Source organism: Desmodus rotundus, chromosome 9 (genome assembly GCF_022682495.2).
Source record: "Desmodus rotundus isolate HL8 chromosome 9, HLdesRot8A.1, whole genome shotgun sequence".
NCBI classification, from domain to species: Eukaryota; Metazoa; Chordata; class Mammalia; order Chiroptera; family Phyllostomidae; genus Desmodus; species Desmodus rotundus.
The window spans coordinates 39,787,696-39,808,169 of NC_071395.1; the positions used below are offsets into that span (position 1 = coordinate 39,787,696).

The 20,474-nt window shown below is 54.9% G+C and overlaps 1 protein-coding gene across 2 annotated transcripts in view; it reads left to right on the plus strand.

Moving 5' to 3' along the window:
• The window catches only part of KDM4B (lysine demethylase 4B), a 128,275-nt gene that overhangs the window by 75,680 nt on the left and 32,121 nt on the right, over nt 1-20,474 (plus strand). For both annotated transcript variants that reach the window (XM_053930563.1, XM_053930564.1), the window contains exon 10: nt 12,491-12,687. In XM_053930563.1, coding sequence (XP_053786538.1) covers nt 12,491-12,687 — 197 coding nt within the window. The remainder of the gene's footprint in view (nt 1-12,490; nt 12,688-20,474) is intronic.

Consider the following 20,474-nt stretch of genomic DNA (forward strand, 5'->3'; position numbering starts at 1 on the left):
CCTGAAATCCCAGCCTGGGGTACATCAACTTAATGACTTGTAAAGTGTGAACCAAATTGTTTCTGCTGCCTGCAAGAATGTGAGCCTTCTATTTGGTAACGATGCTGCCTGCTCCAGGCTGTTAACCTGGAGCCCAGAGAGAGGTGGCGGAAGGTGAGGGTGGGGGTGGAGATAGATGGGGGAGCCTGGAATGGACCTGTGCCCTGAGCCTACAGGATCCGAATTACCTGCCATGCCCGCCCGCACTTCTGCACCTCCCTGACCCTCTGATTTATGGGTTGGGCGGCCAGGTGTACGGGGTCCGCAGTAAATTGCTGTGTGAAACGTGTATTTTCCTCTCATTCCTTCTCCTAGAAATTCCTGCCACTATTCCTGGTGGTTCACTCGGAGCCTGTTCCCTCGGAAGCTCAGGGTGTTCTAGCACCCACGGTGCAGGGAGGGCCAGAACTGAGACTGTGGGGGAGCCTGGGAGGCTGGCCTTGGAGCCAGCACCCCCTTTCCTGCTCGGTTTCATTTTGGAAACAAACTCCATGTTCTGAAGCGACCATTGACGGCAGGTGGGATCCATTGAGGAAGGATGGGTCTCAGGCAGGGTTTCCCTGTGGCACTGTGACATCGGGGTCCAGTTCTCTGGGGTAGGCATTGTGGGTACTGTGGGGGGTTGGGCAGCATCCCTGGTTCCCTTCCCACCCACTCAATGCAAGGAGCACCCCCACTGTGATAACCACAGGTGTCCCCAGACATTGCCTAGTGTCTCCGGGGTGCAGAGTTGCTCCAGGCAAGAGCTCTGATCTAGGAGGGTGGGTCTAAGGCATGTTTTCCAGCCTTTTTTTGCATTATTTCCATTCCCTCACCCAAACACTCTTATGCCATTTTTTCCTGATTGACCCTAGTTTTAACACCATAGACTTGCTGTGTGTCTGCTTATGGGCTTTGTACGTCTGTGCTCTCTACACAAGGGAGGAAGCAGTGCTGCCCTCGGAGAGGATGCACAGGAGGACGGATCTGGGGGACTCCTTTGTGACCCCTCCTGGCTCATCATGGGCGGGGCTGATCACTTGGTGGGCTCCCCTGAGAAGCACCTTGTCTCCGGTCTGGAGGTTCAGAGGCCATAGAGGCCTGCTGCCCTGGCCCAGCCCTGGTGGGCCCAGCCCTGGTGGGGCCCTATGGTCTCTACCCTTCATTTTCAGTGCCTCTCTCCACCCCCGCCCCCCGCTTCCTGCTCCTCCATATGCTTTCTCCTCCAGCGCAGCTCCACTGTGACAGGCTTCACGTTCGTTCAGGCAGGAACACGTCGCAGAGAATCACAAATGTAATTGCAGCCCTCTCCCCTCCGTGAACACAGCAGCCTCTGTCTCGTCTTGTGTGCTCCCGTGGCTTCTGTTAATTCTGTTCACGGTGGTGTGTGTGTCCTGAAGAGCAGCAGCGCCTGTCTGTGGTTCCTTGAGAGCTGGATGCTTGGTGCCTGACAGGCCTCCGCTCTGCTCCTTGTCCTCCCTGGAACTTTGCAGCTCCCTTGTGGTGGGTGACAGATAGGTGTCTTCATCTTCTGTGGGCCTGAATCCCACTCTCTTCCTCTATGCCTGTCCCCATGTCTGGGGCTGTCCCCAGATTACAGGCAGCTGTGTTCAGACTTCCCGTTTGCTCGGAGGGAGGGCTTCAGAAAGCCATGCTCTCCTCACCCACACAGCGCTGGCAGAAGGATGCTGGCTGGTGCGCGGTCTGCTCATGTCAGTGGGTCTGCCGCTCCTCATCATCATGGCTTTGCTGCTTTTCCTGGTAGAATGGGAGTCTCTCCCCCTTGGCTGACATTGGGGCCGGGTCACTTTGGGGGCCCATCCTAGGCAGTGTGGGGTACTGAACAGCATCCCTGGCCCCCACCCACTTGATGCCAGTGGCACCCCCAATTATGACAAACACAGATGTCCCAGACATCGCCCCCTGTCCCCTGGGTACAGAGTCACTAGGTGAGACCCCTTGGGCTAGCAAGGCTCCTTAGTGGGTGAATTCTTCCTTCTGCACCCTCCTCTTCGCTGCCCAGGCCTCTGTTGGAGCTGTTAGCTGGTGAGCTCAGGGGAACAGAGGCCACCTCTGGCTCAAAGGGAGGATCGAGGCCTTTTCTAGATGAGGGTGTGGTCTGGGTGGAGGGACTTCATGGGCAGATTGAAGATGTGGCCCCTGTTCTGCCTCCTGCACTTGCCTTCATCCCCACCCACCTTCCAGGGTCTGTCTTGCTGAGGACAGAGTTTGTTTCTTGGCCTAAGTAAATGCTGTGGCAATGGATGAGGTTTGTTACAAGGTCAGGCTGGATTGGCTCCCTTCGTGGTAGCGGCTGTGGAGCCTGGAGGAGAGGAAGACTGAGTCTCAGCAGGAGAAGGGAGAGCCTAGAGATGAAGAGGGGCCCAGGGCTGGCATGGCACTGGGGCCTGGCTTTGTCCTCCGAGCAGGCAGCGGCTGTTAAGTGTTATGGGAAGACCTTGGAAGTGCCTGGCTCAGAGCTTCCTGGGATGATGATGATGATGATGATGATTGTCATTGTCATTGTCATCTGTACAGAAGGGGGTCACAGATAGGCAGGAGGACCTTCTTGGCTCTCCAGCTGTGGCCAGACCCCCCAAGACAGGGCACAGGAAGAGGAAGGGGACAGGTCTTGAAGGACCAATGTCATGCCTGAGGGCCCCAGCGAGGCCAGCAGTGATGCACAGATGAGGCTTCTTTAATGTAGGAAGGGAAGGAGGGTGGCAGTGGGGCTCTGGCCTCCTGGGGGGCTGTGTCCTGCCGTTTGAAGGTTCTCAAGATCTTGCCTGGTCCCTGGCTGTTGGGTCCGGCTGGCAGTGGAGTGGTGGAAGCAGACCCCGGGGCCAAGGACCAAGGGAACCCCTGCTGGCGCCTAATTGTTTTGTTTATGAAGCACTTTTGAGAGCTTCCAGTGGATTTCCTAATGAACTGGTTTGTGGTGGTGGCTCTGCTGCAGGCTGGTAATCACATCAGAAACAGGGGGCCTGCATCTGTGAGCCCTCCGAGCAGAGCAGAGCAGATGCCACCTTTTTGGCTGGGTTTCTACCCCCATCTTTGAGTGGTTAACGCTTTGTGAGCTGCAGCACCAGGTTATGCCCCCCAACCTTCACTGCAGTCGGTCATGGGACACATGTCCATCACCCTCATTGTTTGGCATGCACGCAGCAGTCATCCTGCAAGTCTGTGCTCAACAGCTGGGAGGCATGGAGACTGATGGGGTGCAGAGGAGGAGACCAATGGGGGGCAAGGGTGCTGGAAGGATTTCTGACCCTAGAGAAAGCGCACAGAGCAAAAGGGATGCTGGGGCTGGGCAGCGAGAGACAGTCTGGCTAGTGCTGCTTGGAGGAGGGGAGGTTCCTGTTGGTGCTGCTGTGAGGCCCAGGTGTGTTCATGCCCTGGGCCCTTGCCACAAAGTGCCATGAACTGGGGAGCTGGGCAGCAGCAGTTTGGCCTCTCCCATCCTCCCTCCAAGGGCTCCAGGGGAGCTCCCTCCTTCCTCTCTCAGCTTCTGGGCATGGCTGGAAGTCCTTGGTGTCCCTTGGCTTGTAGACACATCTCTCTAATCTCTGCCTCTGTTGTTACATGACCCTCCCTCTGTGTAGCTGTCTCTCTTGTAAGGACATCGGCCATTGCATTTAGGGCCCACCCTGATCCAGTAGGGTCTCACCTAAACCAGTCTGCAGAGATCCTATTTTGAAATCAGGTTCCATTCTGAGGTCCTTGGTAGGCATGAATTTGGGAGCACTCTTTAGCCCTGTACCCCTGGGAGCACGGGGGCCGGGGGAGGCAGAGAGCAGAGTACCTGAGAGGAAGGAGAGAAAGGGAGAGAGACTGCCCAGATGTAGGCGGGGTAGGGTGGAGAGGAGGGGCAGTCTGGGCCTGGGTGTCAGGGTCAGTGCTGTGGGACTCTGCAGTAGAAGGGGTAGGGGGGTGCGGGGCAGCGAGTAGTGGGGGGTAAGTATCCGGGTGCACAGTGGGCCACTTAATGAGCAGAGTGAGGAAGAAGGACCAGTGCTGGGCTGCTCTGTCCAACACTTGTGACCTCCAACACTGGAGTATCCTGAAGTCACTAGCTATGCATGCAGCCATTTAGCTGTAAATTAATTAAAATGAAGTAAGCTTAAACATTCTGGGCCTTAGTTGCTACCACAAGTTCTAGTTAAGAGCCGCTTGGGCTAGTGGTGACCACATCAATGGCACAGATATAGGGCATTTCCTGTCCTCTCAGGCAGCTCAGCAGGACATCCAAGGGGAGGTGTCCTGGGCAGTCAGTGGTCACAGGGTCTGCCGCTCCCAAGGCCAGGGCCGGGAAGTGCTGATGGAGTGAAGGGGGCCTTCGGATTTGGATGTATGGCCCTGCAGGTGACAGCGAGTTGTCAGCTGGGGGACAAGTCCACGCCTGGCCCGCTCCCCTCCCAGCACCCCCCTCCCCACCGTGGGGCTCACTGTTCCTGAGGGCCCCACCCCATGCACAGAGGGCACTTTCAGAGGCCTTTGGACCCTTTGGGCCCCATGTAGCTCTGCACGTCCTGCCTGGCTCCTGACTTAGGTCTGGGGCTGGTGCTGCTGCTCGATCAGAAAGTAAGAGGGTTCCTGTAGTCAGATGCTGTTGGATTAATGATTTCATTGAACCACATTTAATAATTTTCTTTTTAGGCCTGTTACCACATTTTCTCGCTTTGTTATTTTATATGAGCAAACTCTAATGTTTAGTCAGCCTTTTTAAAAGAGGTGGCCTTTGCTTAAAGCTCAGTACTGTTTAAATTGAGGAAATGTGCAGATAAGACCCCAGGGCTCCAAGGTAGCCCAGCCTCGTCACTTTATTCCAGGCTCGCCAGTCGCTGTAGGGGCTGCCTGTGCGCCCTAAGAGCCCGGACAGACCACTGAAAGCTCCCAACAAGGAGTGCGTGGCATTCTTTTGATTGCTGGCAGTCCTGCTATGACACTTCCACCTTTCCTGAGGTGACCAGCCACCAGGTCCCTGGTGCCTCAGTGCTGCCAAGGGTCAAGGCCAGAGAGGAATAGGAAGTGTGGAGCTGGCTCCCCAGCAGGAAGGTTTGGAGCGGGGTTGGACGTTGGGATGGGGGAGGGAACAGGGTGGGAGGTAGGACCAGGGGATTGAGGGCCTCCCGCCTGCTGATTGAGGCCCACTTGTTGGTAGCAACCCACAAGTGGCAATGAAGTGCTGGGCATGCCTCATGCCGCAGAAATGGCGAGTAGTAAGATCTTCCAAGTTGTACTGGGCATTCACGTTCATTCCTATGAAAAGGATAAATGTGTTTTGCTTTCAAGCCTGGAGAGGTGGAGTCCAGGCAGCCAGTCCTCGGTTATAGTTCTGCAGTGGGGTCCGCAGTGGCAGTCAGGGTCTTGTGCTGGTGGCCGGTTGCTCTGGGCGGTGCCCTGCCATGTGCCCTAAGCATGGGGAGCCTAGGTGCCATAGACCTTCCGAGCTTGCCCTCTGCCCTCTCTGCCCTCCACCCTCCACAGCTAGGACAGCTCCAGCCCAGCGCTGCTGGGCCCCACGGGCCACCGGCTCTGAGCCAGACTGCATTCGATTTCTGTGCTTCGTGCTTTGGAAAGAAGAAATCTATCTGTCTCTCCACAGTGCCTTGCTCTGATAGCCAGTGGCGGACCTCCACCCTGCCCCGTTTTCTCATTTTCCTCCCACTCAGCAGCAGGTCCTGGGAGACCCTCGCACGGGTGTCGGGCTGTTTGATATGTCAGTCTCTAGTCACAAGGCGACAGCCTCCTGTCCTTGGCTCGGTTCTCACATTAGGCCCAGGGCCTCTAGACTTGGTGGTTGTAACTCTTGTCATTTGTCATTTGGAAGTGACAAGTGTGTGTCTCGTGGAGCTTCTGGCTGGAGCTCTCAAGACCCCCGGCCTTTCGTATAGTCTATGACAGGCTTGAGCCCCTGGGGTCACATGGGCCAGGGCTTATATAATAGGAGGCTCTGTGTGGGGAGCACCCTGTGTGGTGTGGGGAATGCCCTGGGCCCTGGGGTGGCCAGGGTTCTGCCCTGTGAGGCTCCAGCCATGCCAAACCCTCCCTGCCCCATCTGTCCCCACTCTTCTCCCTTCCTGTTGCCTCCCTTCTCACCTCCCTCCCTCCCCTCCCCTCTCTGCTTATCTTGTCCCCTTTCTCCCTCTGCCCCCCTTCCCGCAGACCTGGACCTGGGCATATGCACACTAGGGTTCTGGAGGACCCTGGTAAGTCCTGGAGGCTGAGTTATGGGGTGGGCAAGGAAGCAAGAGAAGGATCCCTCTCCCAGGGCCTCATCTGGGCAAAAGCGCCAATAACTTGAGTGGCAGGATGAGAGGAGTGCATAGTAGGTGCTCCTTCCTGGCACGCAAGGGGAGGGTCAAGTCCTGGCAGCCAAGGTCAAATGGACCGAGTGGATGTAGCCCTTCTCTGCACCTACATTCCTATCTCCTCACATGTGTGTATTTCTCCACAACTGTGCCGTAAGCTGCCGCAGGGCAGGACCCAGCATTGTGTGGTGAAACCGCATCAATTCAGCCTTATTAGTTCAGAGCGTATAATAGTTCAGATGTAGAAGATGGTACTCATTTTGAGCTAAAAGTTGGAAACCGTTTTGCTCTAGATTTTTATGGCCCCAATTGCAGAATCTAATCTGAGATCAGTGCCTTTCTTTTTAAATTAGAAAGAAAGGGGAATTCTTGGGAAATTAAAGGCCCTTAGAGCTGCTGGCTCTTAGTAGGACTGCTCTGCAGGCTCAGGAAGCTTGAAACAAGCTCTGTTGTTGAGGAAGCCACGCCTGTAACCAGACCTCATCTTAGCTGTCTCCCTTAGTGACACACGAATGTTACTGCTCGTAGGTGGGGCATATGGGGATTAATTCAGTGAGAAGAGGAACCCCCTCCCACACATCCACCACCACAAAAAATAGAACAAGAAGACCCCACCCAGAAGGTCTTTTTTCACCTTCTGCTGTAGGCCCTAGCACAATACTTCTCAGTGAACTGGGTGACCCGGGGTCTGATGCCTTTATTCCTGAGATGTCATTTCAAAGATCTATGTCCTGTGTTCCTTTATTTATGAGGATCTGAGTTCATTAATGCAAAAACCCTGGGGCAATCCCAGGCAGAATGTGTGAGATCTGTGGCTTGGGGTAAGAGCTGGAGCCTCAGCTAGGAGGGGGACTGTGCCTCCAGACAGCGTGGGGCAGGCCCCATTGGGCCCCAGGTCCTCTCTAAGGCAGGGTCTTGGCCCAGGTCTGGGTGAGGTGTAGCTGGCCCCAGCCCTCTGAGGTCCCGTTGGGCACTGGGGGGGTGTTCCTCACTGTGAGTGGCCAGCTCAGGTTGCAGGTGGCGGGAGGAGGAGGGTAGGTAACCTGGAGGTCGAACCTGGGCAGGGGCTCTAGGTGTTCCTGCACACGATGAGAGTTGGATTCCTGAAGCAGGGGTGGGGAGTGTGCAGCCGCCATGCTTTGCAAAAAAAAACGGGACAGTAGTAATTCCCGCCAGGACATCCATCTCAGGCATCTGTAACGAAGTATCAGAGACTGACTGGGCAGGTTCAACAACAGACGTTTATTTCTCACAGTTCTGGGGGTTAGAAGTCTGAGATCCCCATGCCAGTGTCCCTGGTTTCTGGTGAGGGCTCTTCCTCATTTGCAGGCCACCAACTTCTCGCTGTGTCTTCATGTGCTGGGGGATGGGGAACCTGGGAGAGATTTCAGGTCCCTTCTTCCTTTTCCTAAAAGGACACCAGTCCTAGAGGATCAGGATCCCAACCTTGTGACCACATTCAACCTGAACTGTCTCCCAATGCCCCCATGTCCAGATGCAGTCGCATTAGGGTCCAGGGCTTCCACACAGGAATTTGGGGGACACAACTCAGCCCACAATGCACATCTGTAGCTGTTCATGCAGCTCATTGAAGTTGGCACGTGGGAGGTTTCCCGCCGAGGTCCTTAGACCCCAAGTTACCCTGCACAAATTATGACTTAAATCGAGGTTGGGCACATGTTCTATAAAGGGTCAGTTAGTGAATTTGGGGGGATCGCAGGCCATGCGGCCTTCATGTGATTGCCCAGCTCGGCTGTAGCAGCGCCAGCGCGACTGTGGACAGGGCCTTGTGCCAAAACTTCATTTATAAAACAGGTGGCAGGCCGGATTTGCCCGCGTCCTTTAATTTGCCCACTCTGACTTAAATCACATACCTGCTCCATAAAGAGGTTTAGAAAAATAAGTAGCACAAGATTTTTCTTGACTCCACAAATGAAAGAACCATGTTTTGTGTTTAATGAATGTCCTTGGCTTTTTCTAAAGATTTTTGCTCTTAATTGGGGCTTTACTGTATTCTTGACTTTGCATTTCGTATTTTTTCAGATAACAGATCCATCCTAAGAACATTGCTGTTATTTAGTTGGCACCAGTGGGCGGATTTATCGTTTATCCAATCTGTTCACAATTGTTGAACAGCAGGTTAGAGTTTTTCTTGCCCGTGAGTGTATGTGTGTGTTTCTCTCAGTAATGAAACAGAAAGGCTTTGTCTGGATTTCTGACTTCCTTGGGCGAGATCCCTAGGAGGGAAGGTCGGACACGCTTGCTGAAAGGAGCCACGTGCATTTTGTTCAGGGCTTGTCAGAGCTATGCTTCCGTCTCTGTCTGGTTGGCAGCTGGTGGCTGCTGTCCTCAGCAGCCTGGCCTTGCTGGGGGCTGCATGGGGCGACGGTGGCCAAGCCATCCTGTCCCTCCCTCTTCTTCTGGGGGGGGGCGTGCGGAGGGTGGAGCTGTGCCTGCTCTCTGATGTCACTTGAAACAGCACTTGTTCCTCCTGTGTGCGGGAAGTGTCACTGAATGCATTCCACTGATTAATTAAACTGACGCAGGCAGCTAGCTCCTGGAACGGTGGCGCTGTCAAGGGCTCTTTGAGGCACGCTTCGAGGGCTGTCAGCCTCTCTTGATGTTAGGTACCTTCTGAGAGCTAGTTTCTGCTCATAAGTGTTGGGGGTGCTGAGAGGGCTACCCACCCAGTCCCAGCCCAAATCGTGTCTCTTCACTCTGCTGGCATCACTGGTGAAGAGGGAGGGGCCACAGGTGCCAGGCCCAGGATCTGGGGTTGGGGGTGAACTGATGGGGGCTGAGCCCTCAGTGGGCAGGCCCACCCTGTGGACGGGAGGCCCACCCCAAGGCAAGCAGGCAGGCAGGCAGGCCTGGGGAGGGGACCCTCTGATAATGCAGCTTATCTCAGGGCAGACCATCTTTGGAAATAGAGGATCAGTTCTATTGATAGAACTTACATAGTTCTGTAAGGAAATAGAGCATAGGGACCCAGGCCACGAACACTGCATTCCTCACCCCACCCCCTACATCCCTACCTCTTACCTTTACTTCTTCATCTGTCCCCACATGCCCCGCTCAGCACTAATGGAACCACCAGCCGCTAGGCCCTGGCTGATTTGAGCAGGGCTGGGTGCTCAGAGTCCTCATTACTTAGTGGCTCTCTGAGCAGGAGCCCCTGCCCCTCGTAGGTCTTGTGGCTGAGTGCTTTGTGCCTTCATGATGGTACAGAGGACCCCGGGGCATGCAAGGGGACCCCTCAGACCTCCACCCCCATTGGTGCTTGATTTCTCCATCAGAAACTAGTGATATGGCCAAACTCCCTAGGAGGTGCACTCTGTCTCTGTCACGGTGCTGATGGGGGATTGCCAAGTCCAGGAGCTGGAATGAGAGCAGCAGAAGCTGTCAGTTTTAGTCAGTCCTGGCAAATCCCTATGAAATGGCCTGTCCCAAAGGTTTGGGAGCCTGACAGGGGCTGAAGGGGGGACAATCCAGGAAAAATGATAGTGCAATTTGCTCTCAGACTCAGTTGCCTCCCTGAGCGCTGCTCTGAGGCTGCCCTGAGGACCCCACCCGCCACCAGCCTCTGACCTCCCATCCACTCCTAGCCCTTTTCCAAAACAGCCTCTGCAGCGTGGAGGCTCTTGCTCCTGGGTCGAAGTGAGACAGCTGTATGTAATGTTCTCCTATGCACATGGCCCCCAAACAAAGGATGGCCCGATGGGGGGAGCTGTTGTAGCGTCTGCCATGTTCAGCCCCTGAAAGTTCCTATTAAGAAGTTGCTTGCTCTGACTGGTGTGTCTCCGTTGGTTGGGTGTCATTCCGCAAAATGAAAGTTCACTGGTTCGATTCCTGGTCACGGCACATGCTTGGGTTGCGGATTCAGTCCCTGGTTGGGGAGCATATTAGAGGCAACTGATCAATGATTCTTTTTCACATTGGTGTTTCTTTCCCTCACTTTCTCTCTCCTTTCCCCTCCCTCTCTCTAAAAATAAATTCTTTAAAATATATATAAATAAATAAAATTTTTTTTAAAAGTTGTCTTAGCAACTTTCCTACCCAAACTGTTGGGCTGAAACAGAGTGATGGGTCTGCAGTGGCCTGCACCCCTAAGTTCAGCTGCTCAGCCCACCCAGATGACTGTCACTAAGTCCTAAATCCAGGAAGCTATCACTTCCCCCCCTTGAGACCCAGAAGACCCTGCCTTCTTCCTTCTATTTCCTCACCAGGTGCCTGTGCTCCCCAAATCTCTGCTCCCAACCCATGAGAAGCCCCACCCCACACAGAACCTGCAGAGGGCTTCGAGGGTGGCTGTCCCAGTGGCTTCATGGCCATTGGGGCAGTTGGCTCCCTGGCTTGCGTCCACGTGTCCCCTTCCGCGGGTGTACACAGGTGCTTTATTCAATTACTTAAAGGAAAATGGTTGCAGAGCTTCTGATAGAAATCCTTAAGCTGCTGTCGACGGTGACACAGGGGAGAGCGCGGCCCAGCCAGGGTTCTGAAACACGGGCACCGTCTGTGGTCTCGCCACTCTACAGCCGAGTCACACTGCCAGCCTTCCTGTGTTGTGCAGTTTTCATCAGATGAATCGAGCTTGCTAGGAGTCTCTTGGCCATCAGCATTCCCTCCTTCCCGGAGTGGCTGTGTCATTGCTGTTCCCAAGTCTTAAGCCCCCAGATTCTGCCTGGGGGTGCGGAGCATGAGGGGTGCTGGGTCTGCAGGAAATTTTCCAAGACATTTTTTACAGCCTCTCCCATACCCCTACCCCCAGCAGACTCGGATTTGGGGTCATAAATACTTCACTGTCTCTGGAGGAAATTGAGGGAAGTTTGAAGGGCTTGTTAGGGCGAGGAACATAATGTCTCATTTAATTAAGTGTTGTCCTTGCTGATTCCTTCATTTCCATGGAGAAAGTGACAGTGAGAAGGTTATAAAAGGAGGGAAAGATGTGCATTTAAAATGGAGATGAGTTGTAGACATGGCTGGAAATGGGTTTCTCTTGAGCCTGTTTATTTGACAGGGAGGCAGATAGTGTGGCCACGAGAGTTCTCAGCCTTGGGGTCTGCAGTACAGGTATCCCCAAAGGGCAGCAACACTGAGGCCTCTTGCCACCATTCTAGGGCAGGCATATCCCCAGATATGTGTGTCCCCAGAAGGAGGAAGGACTGTGCCTACTTTAGAGGGAGGCAAGTGCAGCACCCCAGGGTCAAGGCCACCCCTGAGGTTCCCTCATCCTCTGTACCCCCTTCCCAAGTTTCTACACAGCCTGTGGAGTCCCCTTTTCCAGAAATCTGCCACCCATTCCAGGGGCTGCTCTACCCTCTGGAACTAGACCGGAAGCCAGCAAACCACAGTCTATGCCAAATTTGGCCCCCACCTCTTTTTGTAAATAAAGTTTTATTGGCACACAGCCATGCCCATTATTTCATGTAGTATCTGTGATGATTCCCAGCTACAGTGCATAGTTGAGAGGTTGTGACAGGGACTGTGTGGCCCACACAGCTGAAATGATTATCACTCGGCCCTTTTGGAGGTTGTCAGCCCTGCCCTAGATCAGAAGTCCCCTCTGTTTTGCCCTCCCTCTCACATTGGGATGCTTTTCTGGTCTGATCTTGACCTTGTTCACTGGTAAGCGGGAATCCAGGGCCACCTGGGTTCCTCTTGCTGACTGACAGCTGATTCTGGAATTCTTGGCTGGCTTCTCTAGCCCACAACTCCCCCAAGTGTCAAGTGTCCCCCAGATACCTGTGGCTTGGTGCTTCCTGCACATGCCCAGCCCCTGGGGCCACCACAACACTGTCACATGGAGGGAGGAGCTCTGAGAACATGCGGTTTGTTGGAGGGGTAGTGTTCAGAGCAGAAGGCAGACCCTGTTCGAGTATGTCCTCACCACATGTGTTTGCCCCTTGCTTGAAGCTTCTGGACACAGGAGCCCTCCTGCTCAGGGCAGTGTGTACTCTGGGCTGCCTGGCACTTGTTCCTTGGCACCATGTACCAGGTGGTGGACCAGAGGCTCCCATTTGGGGAGTACAGCTCGGAGAAGGACACTCAGCAGCATCACCTTCCAGCTGGGACTGGAAGATGCCATTTCCTGCCTCATGATAGAACCTTTAGTGTGGGGTGGCTTGCCCTCGGGCTCAGAGGGTCTCTCCTGCCTTCCACAGTGCACATGCCGGAAGGACATGGTCAAGATCTCCATGGACGTCTTCGTGCGCATCCTGCAGCCAGAGCGTTATGAGCTGTGGAAGCAAGGCAAGGACCTCACGGTGCTCGACCACACCAGGCCCACAGCCCTGAGCAGCCCTGAGCTCAACACCTGGAGCACCTCCCGGGCCTCACTCAAGGCCAAACTCCTCCGAAGGTGAGTTGCCAAGGAGCTGCCCTGTACCTGGCTCCACTGGTGATCATAAGTGAACCCCACCCCCGCCACTCCCTGCTGGCAGGTGGCCGAAGGCTGTCCCCTCCTTCTCTCCCTCTTTTCCTTTCTCTTCCTCCTCTTCCTCTTCCATATCTTGCTGCTTCTGAGTCAGAGTGTGTTTCTCAGGCCCTGACTTTCTTGTGTGTGTGTGGTTGGTTGGCCTCACAGCAGGCAGGGTGTCTATGTTGTTAGACTCAGTTTCCCTCTTGCTCCTTGTCCACCAGCTCCTGGGAAGCTAGCCCTTTGGCCCTCCAGCCATCTGCTTTCCTCTCTGGGATGGCACACACTGTCCCTCTTCTCTCCTGCTATGACCCTAGGCCAAAGAGCCCAATGTCTCCATGCTGGGACTGCCGGGCCCCTCCTTGGCTCTGAGCAATGGCAGGTACCATGCTTGAGCCATGGGGCACAAGGGGGCCAGTGCTTGGTCTGTGTGGGCCACTGGCTCCTGCCATTTTGTCTTTCGGTCGCTCATTTTGGAGTTTCGATAACATGCTGCTCGGATTCACAGTCATGGAGGTCCTGAGAAACCTGACCCCTGGGGTTAGCCTTTCCAACCCCATTCCATCTCAGCCAGCCCCCTCCTTCCTTGCCCCTGCCTTTTAAGACAGTGTGGTGGTGGCTCTCCAACCTTGTGCCTGGTGTCCAGTGGGGGAGGAGAGGGTGAAGTGGTCACACCCTTTTGGCATCAGCGCCCTGGCTGTGGGGACGTGGGTGGTAGGTCTGGGAGGAGGAGGAAACAGACCTTCTGCCAGGAGTGAGACAGCAGTGAGCACTATGCTCCTGGTGGCGCCTTGCAGCCCCGGGAGCGCTGGTCCCCATTTTGCTCTCTTCTTTGGGAAACATCCAAGCTTTCAGGACTCAGAGCTGCTCAGAGTTCCAACAAACTCATTTTTGGTGCCCAAGGAAAGTTCAGCAAGTCCTCACTGGGCCCCAGGTGTGTGCTGTGGCGGGGAGGGACAGCACAGAGTAACCTGGCCAGCGTTCCCGTGAAGGGCCAGTGTGGACATTTTCTCTTACAAGCACTCAACTCGACGAAAGCCACCAAAGGCAATAGACATTCCATAAACAATGAACGTGGTATGCCCCAGTAAAACTTTGTGGGCACTGAAATTGACATTTTTATATCATTTTCATGTCACAAAGTATTATTATTTTTATTTTTGAACTATTTAAAAACAAAAACCACTTTCTTAGCTGGTGGGCCACACCAGAACAGACAGTGGTGGATCTGGGCCCCAGGCAGGCTTCTTTTGTTCCCTCTGATGATGGACAGCTGGCCCCAGGGCCTGGCCATTGAGGGGGTGGGGGCTTGGCCAATTTCTTCCTTTGGCTGTGCCCGGTCGGTTGCATTCCCATACTCTGCAGAGGAGAATTGGAACTCTTTCTGGGAAAAATCATTCTGGCTAAGTGATCATGCCTGGTCCAGAACCTTCTTCCCTGACTGGGCTGTTCTAGTTTTCGACATGTTCGTCTGTGAATCTAGAATCTTGGGCAGTCTTGGCTTCTCACACACTTTCCTCATCCTTTGGTCTCTCTCACTGAGAATGTTCCATCAGCCCAGATTACTTTCACATCTGTTCCTGACAGCCCGCCGGAAGGTGAGTCTCTCTTCTGATTTCTTTTGTTGTCCATCCTTCTGATTCCCACTCTCCTGTGTGTTTTCACAAACAGCAACTTCTCGTTGTTTTTCCTGATCCCTGCACGCAGGGCGAGCTTGCTGAACAGAGCCGGATGCAACATTTGCATATTGGCTAATTGATTGTGTCTCAGTCTAATTGGTCAACAGAGCAGATTGCCAATAAATAGGCACACAGTCCAGAAATGGATGGGATTAGAGGGCCAGGGGCCCCTTAACCAGAACGTTCTGTGTGCAGAGGAAGTTTCCTCGCAGGCCCCTTCCTGCCTGCTGCCCCCTTCTGCTCCCCCAGCCCAGGGACCCTCAGTGGGCTCCTGGCCTGCTTGTCACTCCCTGTTCCTTTCTGGAGTGTTCCTCTCTCACCTCAGCCTCTTTTGTCTCCCACCTGAGGAGCTGTAATATTCCGACAGTGGGACTGAAGAACAAATTAAATCATGTTCCCGAGGATATAATTTTCTTTGAAGCCTTCAGTATGTAAAATAAGACGGATCCCCTTTTCTTTCTAAGTCATGGGGCGGCTCTCTCTGAAAGGGCTGGTTGGGGGACTGACCAGGACCCTGCACCTAAGAGTCAGTGACTCGGAATTGCCTGTGCCTTTCCCTCCTGGCCCATTCCCACAGTACATGGCCCTCCTGCCCCTGCCCAGCTGTGCCTGGCCGCCACTGAGGGCGTTGCCCCTTGAGCCTCAGAGAGTTTGTTTGAGGGAAGGGTGGCTTGGGCTAGATAGGGGTAAGGGCGAATGTGGATTCTACACCAGGGTTACATGTCTCTTCCCCATGTACTACTGTCCCCTGCCCCCCTGCACTGTGGCCACTCAGGCTGGCCATTCTCCGCAGGGGCCCATCTGGTCACTGTGGGGTGCTGAGCAGCATCCATGCACCCTCCTAGTCAATGCCAGGAGGTCCCCCCGACCTAATGACCACAGATGTCCCTAGTACCACCCAGTGTCCCTGGATGGGAACCCCTGCCTTAGAGGGTGTGGCATTGTGGTGGGCCCTGTGCCCATCTGCTGCCTCCACCTCCACCCCTCGGCCTGTCCCCCTGCGGTCTCACCTTGTCCTTTGGTCCTGTAGCGTCTCCCTGGTCCTCTCAGACCGTCTCCGCCAGGTCCTACCCCACCCCTACAATGAGGGTCCAGTCTTCCTGACAGCCCCCCACACTGTGCCCCACATGTCATTTGGAGCAGAGGCCAGGTGCTGACCCCTGCGGGAGAAAATGGTCTTCTCAGTTCTCGGCGCCCTTTCGTGGATCCATCTTCCATGCTTACACCTTGTTGGATAACTGTCCTCCTCCGTGCCAAACAGGGCACAGAGCTGCTCCTTGTTGTATGGCCTCTTCAGCCCTCGCCGGCAGGCAGGATCCCTGGCTTGCTGGCACAGGCCACCCCAGAGTCTGGGGCCTCGCCCAGGCCGGGTCTTGCCAGGCTCTCCCCCTCCCCTTGCTTTCCGCAGCCCTTCTCTATGTGCAGAATGTTTTTCCTCTCGCCTCCATTGGGAGTTACTTCCAGTGAGAACATCGAGAAACACAGTCCACTGAACACGTGTGGCAGCCCGTGTGTGCTCAGCCTGCTGCACACATGCTTGCAGACTGTTTGGGCAGCTACCACCATGCTAGTGTGGAGAGGGGGACAGAGAGGAGAAACGCTCCCTCACCTAGTGGTCCCTGTCCCACCCCAGCCCCCGCTGGCTCCACTGGCCGTGACCCATGGGAGAGGCCATCAGCTGAGTGTGGCCAAGAGCCCCCCAGCCCTGCACGCCCTCCTACACCACCTCTCACCACCACCCTTGGATCACCATGGAAACGAGGAGACAGGAGCAGCTCCAGCACCCACTTTGATGCCTCCTGACCGAGCACTGGACACCATTGCCCTCTGACCCTGCTTCCACCAGGGCCACCCTGGCCCTGCCACGCTCCTGAGACCTTCCCCACAGAAATAGCTTCTGACCACTCAGGGATGGGCCCTGTGACCCCTGGGGCTTGCCAAACCCTGAAGGAGCTTGTTGCCCCGGAGACTTACTGAATGTTTCCCTCCCCCAGAGAAGGGCTGGGGAAGAACACCCAGAACACCTGCAATATTTCCAAGGCAGAAGCCTCTAAACACCACATGACCACTTACTGGTAGGGGCAGGGAGTACTGGGAGGAAAGGGGGCGCATGTCCTGGTGCTGGGCGAATGGGAGAAGGGCCCTGGGGTGCACAGCTCACACCCCCCTGTACCCTGACCCAGGGGGCTGCGTGGGCACAGTAGCCTTGGATGCCCCAGATCCCTCTGTGGAGTTGGAAGTCCTGGGTAAAAGCAGTTCTGTGGGAGTTGACAGCCTGCCTTAGGGTATAGAGGGACTGTGTGCTCTGGGTCCCTCAGTGACCAGGCCCAGAGCCAGACTGAGCCCACTGCACAGGGCAGGGCCCCAGTCTGCCTCTCCTGCCTTCAGGGCCCACGGACAGCTGCTTCCATCCTGGGATTATCAGTACAGGTGTTTGGACTCAGTTCCAATTTTTGGTTTGTGTGAACTTAACTGAGTGACGCCCAATTAAGCCTGACAAGTGCATTTATCTCCCTCCTCCCCTGAAATGCCACTAAAATGACTATAAATGAGTGACAAAGAATGGGAGAGGGGACCATGACAGCTGAGCAGCAGCAGGAGACGTGGAAAAGAAGGAAAGGACAGGCGAGTGATACCTGACTCGGCAGGACAGAGAAAACTCAGCCTGGGGGGTAGCAGACAGGGTGCAGCTGATTTTTGCCGAGGGACTTTGAAAAGGCACAGGGTTCTGAAATGTGGGCACCTCCTGGGACAAGGAGGCTGAAGGCAGCTGTGTAAGGAGTTGCTGGGCTCAGGGTACCCCCCACCCCACCCCACCCCATCTCTCAGCAGAGAATAGTGGCCCCGCTGCCTCCTGAGGTCAAACCTGGCCCATTCTAGGCAGGACGGAGGGGCCTTCTTGAGGGTGAGGTTATGGAAGCCTGGCCGCCAACCCTATGTGTCCCCAAGCCTGAATCTAGTGACTGTTAGGGTCCTCTGGGTCACAGAGTGGCTCAGCAGAGCAAAGCTATAGGGGCTCCTGTCCTCTCCATCCCCTTCAGCAAGCCCTGCTCACACATGCACAGCCACCAATGACTTTCTGAGTCCCTTGCACAGCTCAGCCAGGGGCTCCTAAACCTCCGAGGGAACTCCCGACGAGTGTCTCAAACAGAAAAGGAAAGCACTCCCCAGAGAGGTGAGGCAATGAGCAGAGACAGACCCACACGTTCTTCCCTGAAGGGGGTGGCTGTGCGTTAATGATAGAAGCACCTGTTGCTATAAAAGGAAACATTTAGGAAAGAGATGGCCCTTGGACATTTAAAATGAGAGCAAAGGAAATATAAGAGATGGGTTGGGAGACAGCTTGGAAACCTCCTAGAGGGCAGGACAGCAAGGTCAACCTGGAAAACAGGTCAGAGACTCAGTTGAGAAACTCGAGGATCTACTAGGAGTTTCAGGAAAAGCAAAAAGAACGTTTCCTGGGAGCCCCGTTGTCAGATTAAAGTTTGGCCCAGGGGAGGAAAATTATGCGCACCTTGGCACATGACCATGCTTGGATTAAACAGAAGGTCTCTAGAGCTTCTGGAATGAATAAATAAATATGTCGGCATAAATAACAAGGGATCCCAATGGCATTGGACTTAGTGGTCATATGCTACAAAAATTAGAAGAGATTTAATTTTTAGCCCAAAAGCATGTACCTAAGTCAAATTATCAACTGAATGTGCAAGAGGAATGAGGATATTTTTAGGCAAGCAGGATCCCAGGTTTCCCCTCCTTCCTGAAGAAGCTACCGGAGGGTGTGCTCTAGCTAATAAACAAAGGTGTCAGCCAGGAAAGACACAGGATCAGGGAAACCAAATCCAACCAAGGAGACTGCAAAGCACTCTCAAGATAAGGGTGCCACCAAGGAGTATGGGACACCTTGCGTAGAAGACCACATCAGAGTTTGGAGATAACCAGGAAAGCTAAGCACCCTAAAGAAGGTCAGTTACTAACTCCTCGAATGAAGAATGCAATGCAGGCAGCAAGGATGAAGAATATTTACAGAGTCAGAAAAATGTAAACATGGAATTTCGCCACAGCTGAAGATGGTGGCAGATTTGGGCAGAGAAGCTGGCGGGTGTGGGAGCAGGAGGCGCGGCCACATCCTAAGTGTCTGCAGCTTGGTAACTCTCAAAGGAAGCCAGACCAAAAAAAATAACAAAAAAGGTAGCAGTACTGGGGAGACCATATATATGAAGTAACCAAGAGGAGAAACAGCTACAAGAGAGGAAGGTGTGGTGTCTGGGGAGAAGCCAGGGGATGCAGTTCTGGCCAGAAAAAGGGTAGGGTGTGCCTGTTGGGTGCCTCTCCCTCCTACCCTAGGTCCATTGGCCACAGGTTCTTCCTCATTGGCCTCTCCGTTTATATATTCACACAGTGGGTCTGTCTTTCACCCTGCAGGAGAGCATGGCCCTCTGCCTAAGCCTGTCCACCTAGTTCCACCCATCTGGAGGTCTCTGATTGGGGAGGCTGGGTGGTACTGGGGTTTGGCACTGGGGCTGGGATCCCCAGAGCTCTGAGCCTAGTGAAGTATAGGGGGACAGGAAGGCCTGGGCTCCCTGGGACAGATAGGGCCCCAATAGAGACACCCAGGTCAGCCCTGGGAGCGGGTAGATAGGCCAGAAGCGGCCTCCGGGGCTGGTTCTGGGGTCAGGGGAGGGGAGGGTGAGAGAGCTCACCGATGGACTGGGCAGCCACAGGAGACCAAGGCCAGGTGAGTTGGCAGTAGGAGGACATCCCTATACTGGGCACTGCCTGGGGCCAGCATGGAGGTTTGCTCTGGGAGCCCAGCCCTGCAGCCCACAGTGTTCCCAGACTTGGAGAGAAACCCCTTCTAAGGTGACAGCTGGTGACAAAAGCCAGCTGTGTCTACTGACAGGTCCTGGAGCTTTCTGCCCATCTCTATGGGAGCCATCTCCCAAACTTACCCCATGTGGATTTGCTGATGGCTCTGCTGTGGTTGAGAGCATCTCTGGCTCCCTTGTCCCCTCCCACCTACCCCCCCCCACCGCCTCCTTCGCAGTGACCCTTGCACGCCATGCTGTGTGTGATGCCATGCCTCTGCCCATGTTGCTCGATCCTTCCACTGCTCCTGCTGCCGAATGCTCCCTGCTTTTCGCCTTTGGTCATGGGGTGGTTCATGCTGCAAACATCAAGGGAGGCTTGTCACGTGCCCACTGGGCTCAAAGGAGACGGAGCAGCAGGGCCAGGGCCCTCAAGTTAGGCAGCCCGGCCATGAGCACGCCCAGCAGAGGTTAGTGTTAGGGGACAGTGAGCAAGGGGTGCCCCAGAAGCCAGCATGGAGAGCAGAGGCAGGCTGGGGAGGCAGCAAGGAGGTTCTCAGGCCCTGTTGCTGCAGGCACCTCAGAGCCTCCCTGGGCGCCCACCCTGCCCTAGTCAGATAGCCTTGCTTCTTCTTGGTGAATGTTGGGCCTTGAAGGTGTGACTGCCACAGGGACACCCACAGGGTCTCCAAGTCTGAGTCTGACCCCGCTGGGCCACATGGAGAACTCATAGATGGAGGGAAGCCACAGCCAGCCCTCTCTGGGAAACACTGAATTCTCAGGCTGCTGACTGGGAAAGACAAAAGGGTAGTTAGTGGGGGCTGCTTATGAGGCCTGGAGCCCACAGCCATGTGGGAGGGTCCCCGTCCCCCCCCCCCCCCGCTTCCCCCCCCTCAGCCATTCCCTGGAGGGCGTGAGTGCCCTGCCTGAGGTCCTGGGGCACCACACACCTGCTGCCAACCTAAAAGCCGCTGTGTCTCCTCCCTGGAAGGCTCTGGGACTTTGCTTTCCAGAGCCTCTGCAGGAGTGCCTTGGCCACTGATCTGCAGGCCCACCCCCTTTTGCTTTCTTTCCTTCTCTTTTAACCCCAGTTCTCCCTTGTTTTCACTAAGAAGCCATTAGCTAAGCCTCAGCTTGACTTCTCACTGGGGGCTAAGGTTTGTCCCCGCCATCCCCAGGACTGTCACACCCTGAGCCAAGGCTAGACATGGAGATGTGACACCCCCCTGGCACGGGCTCTGCT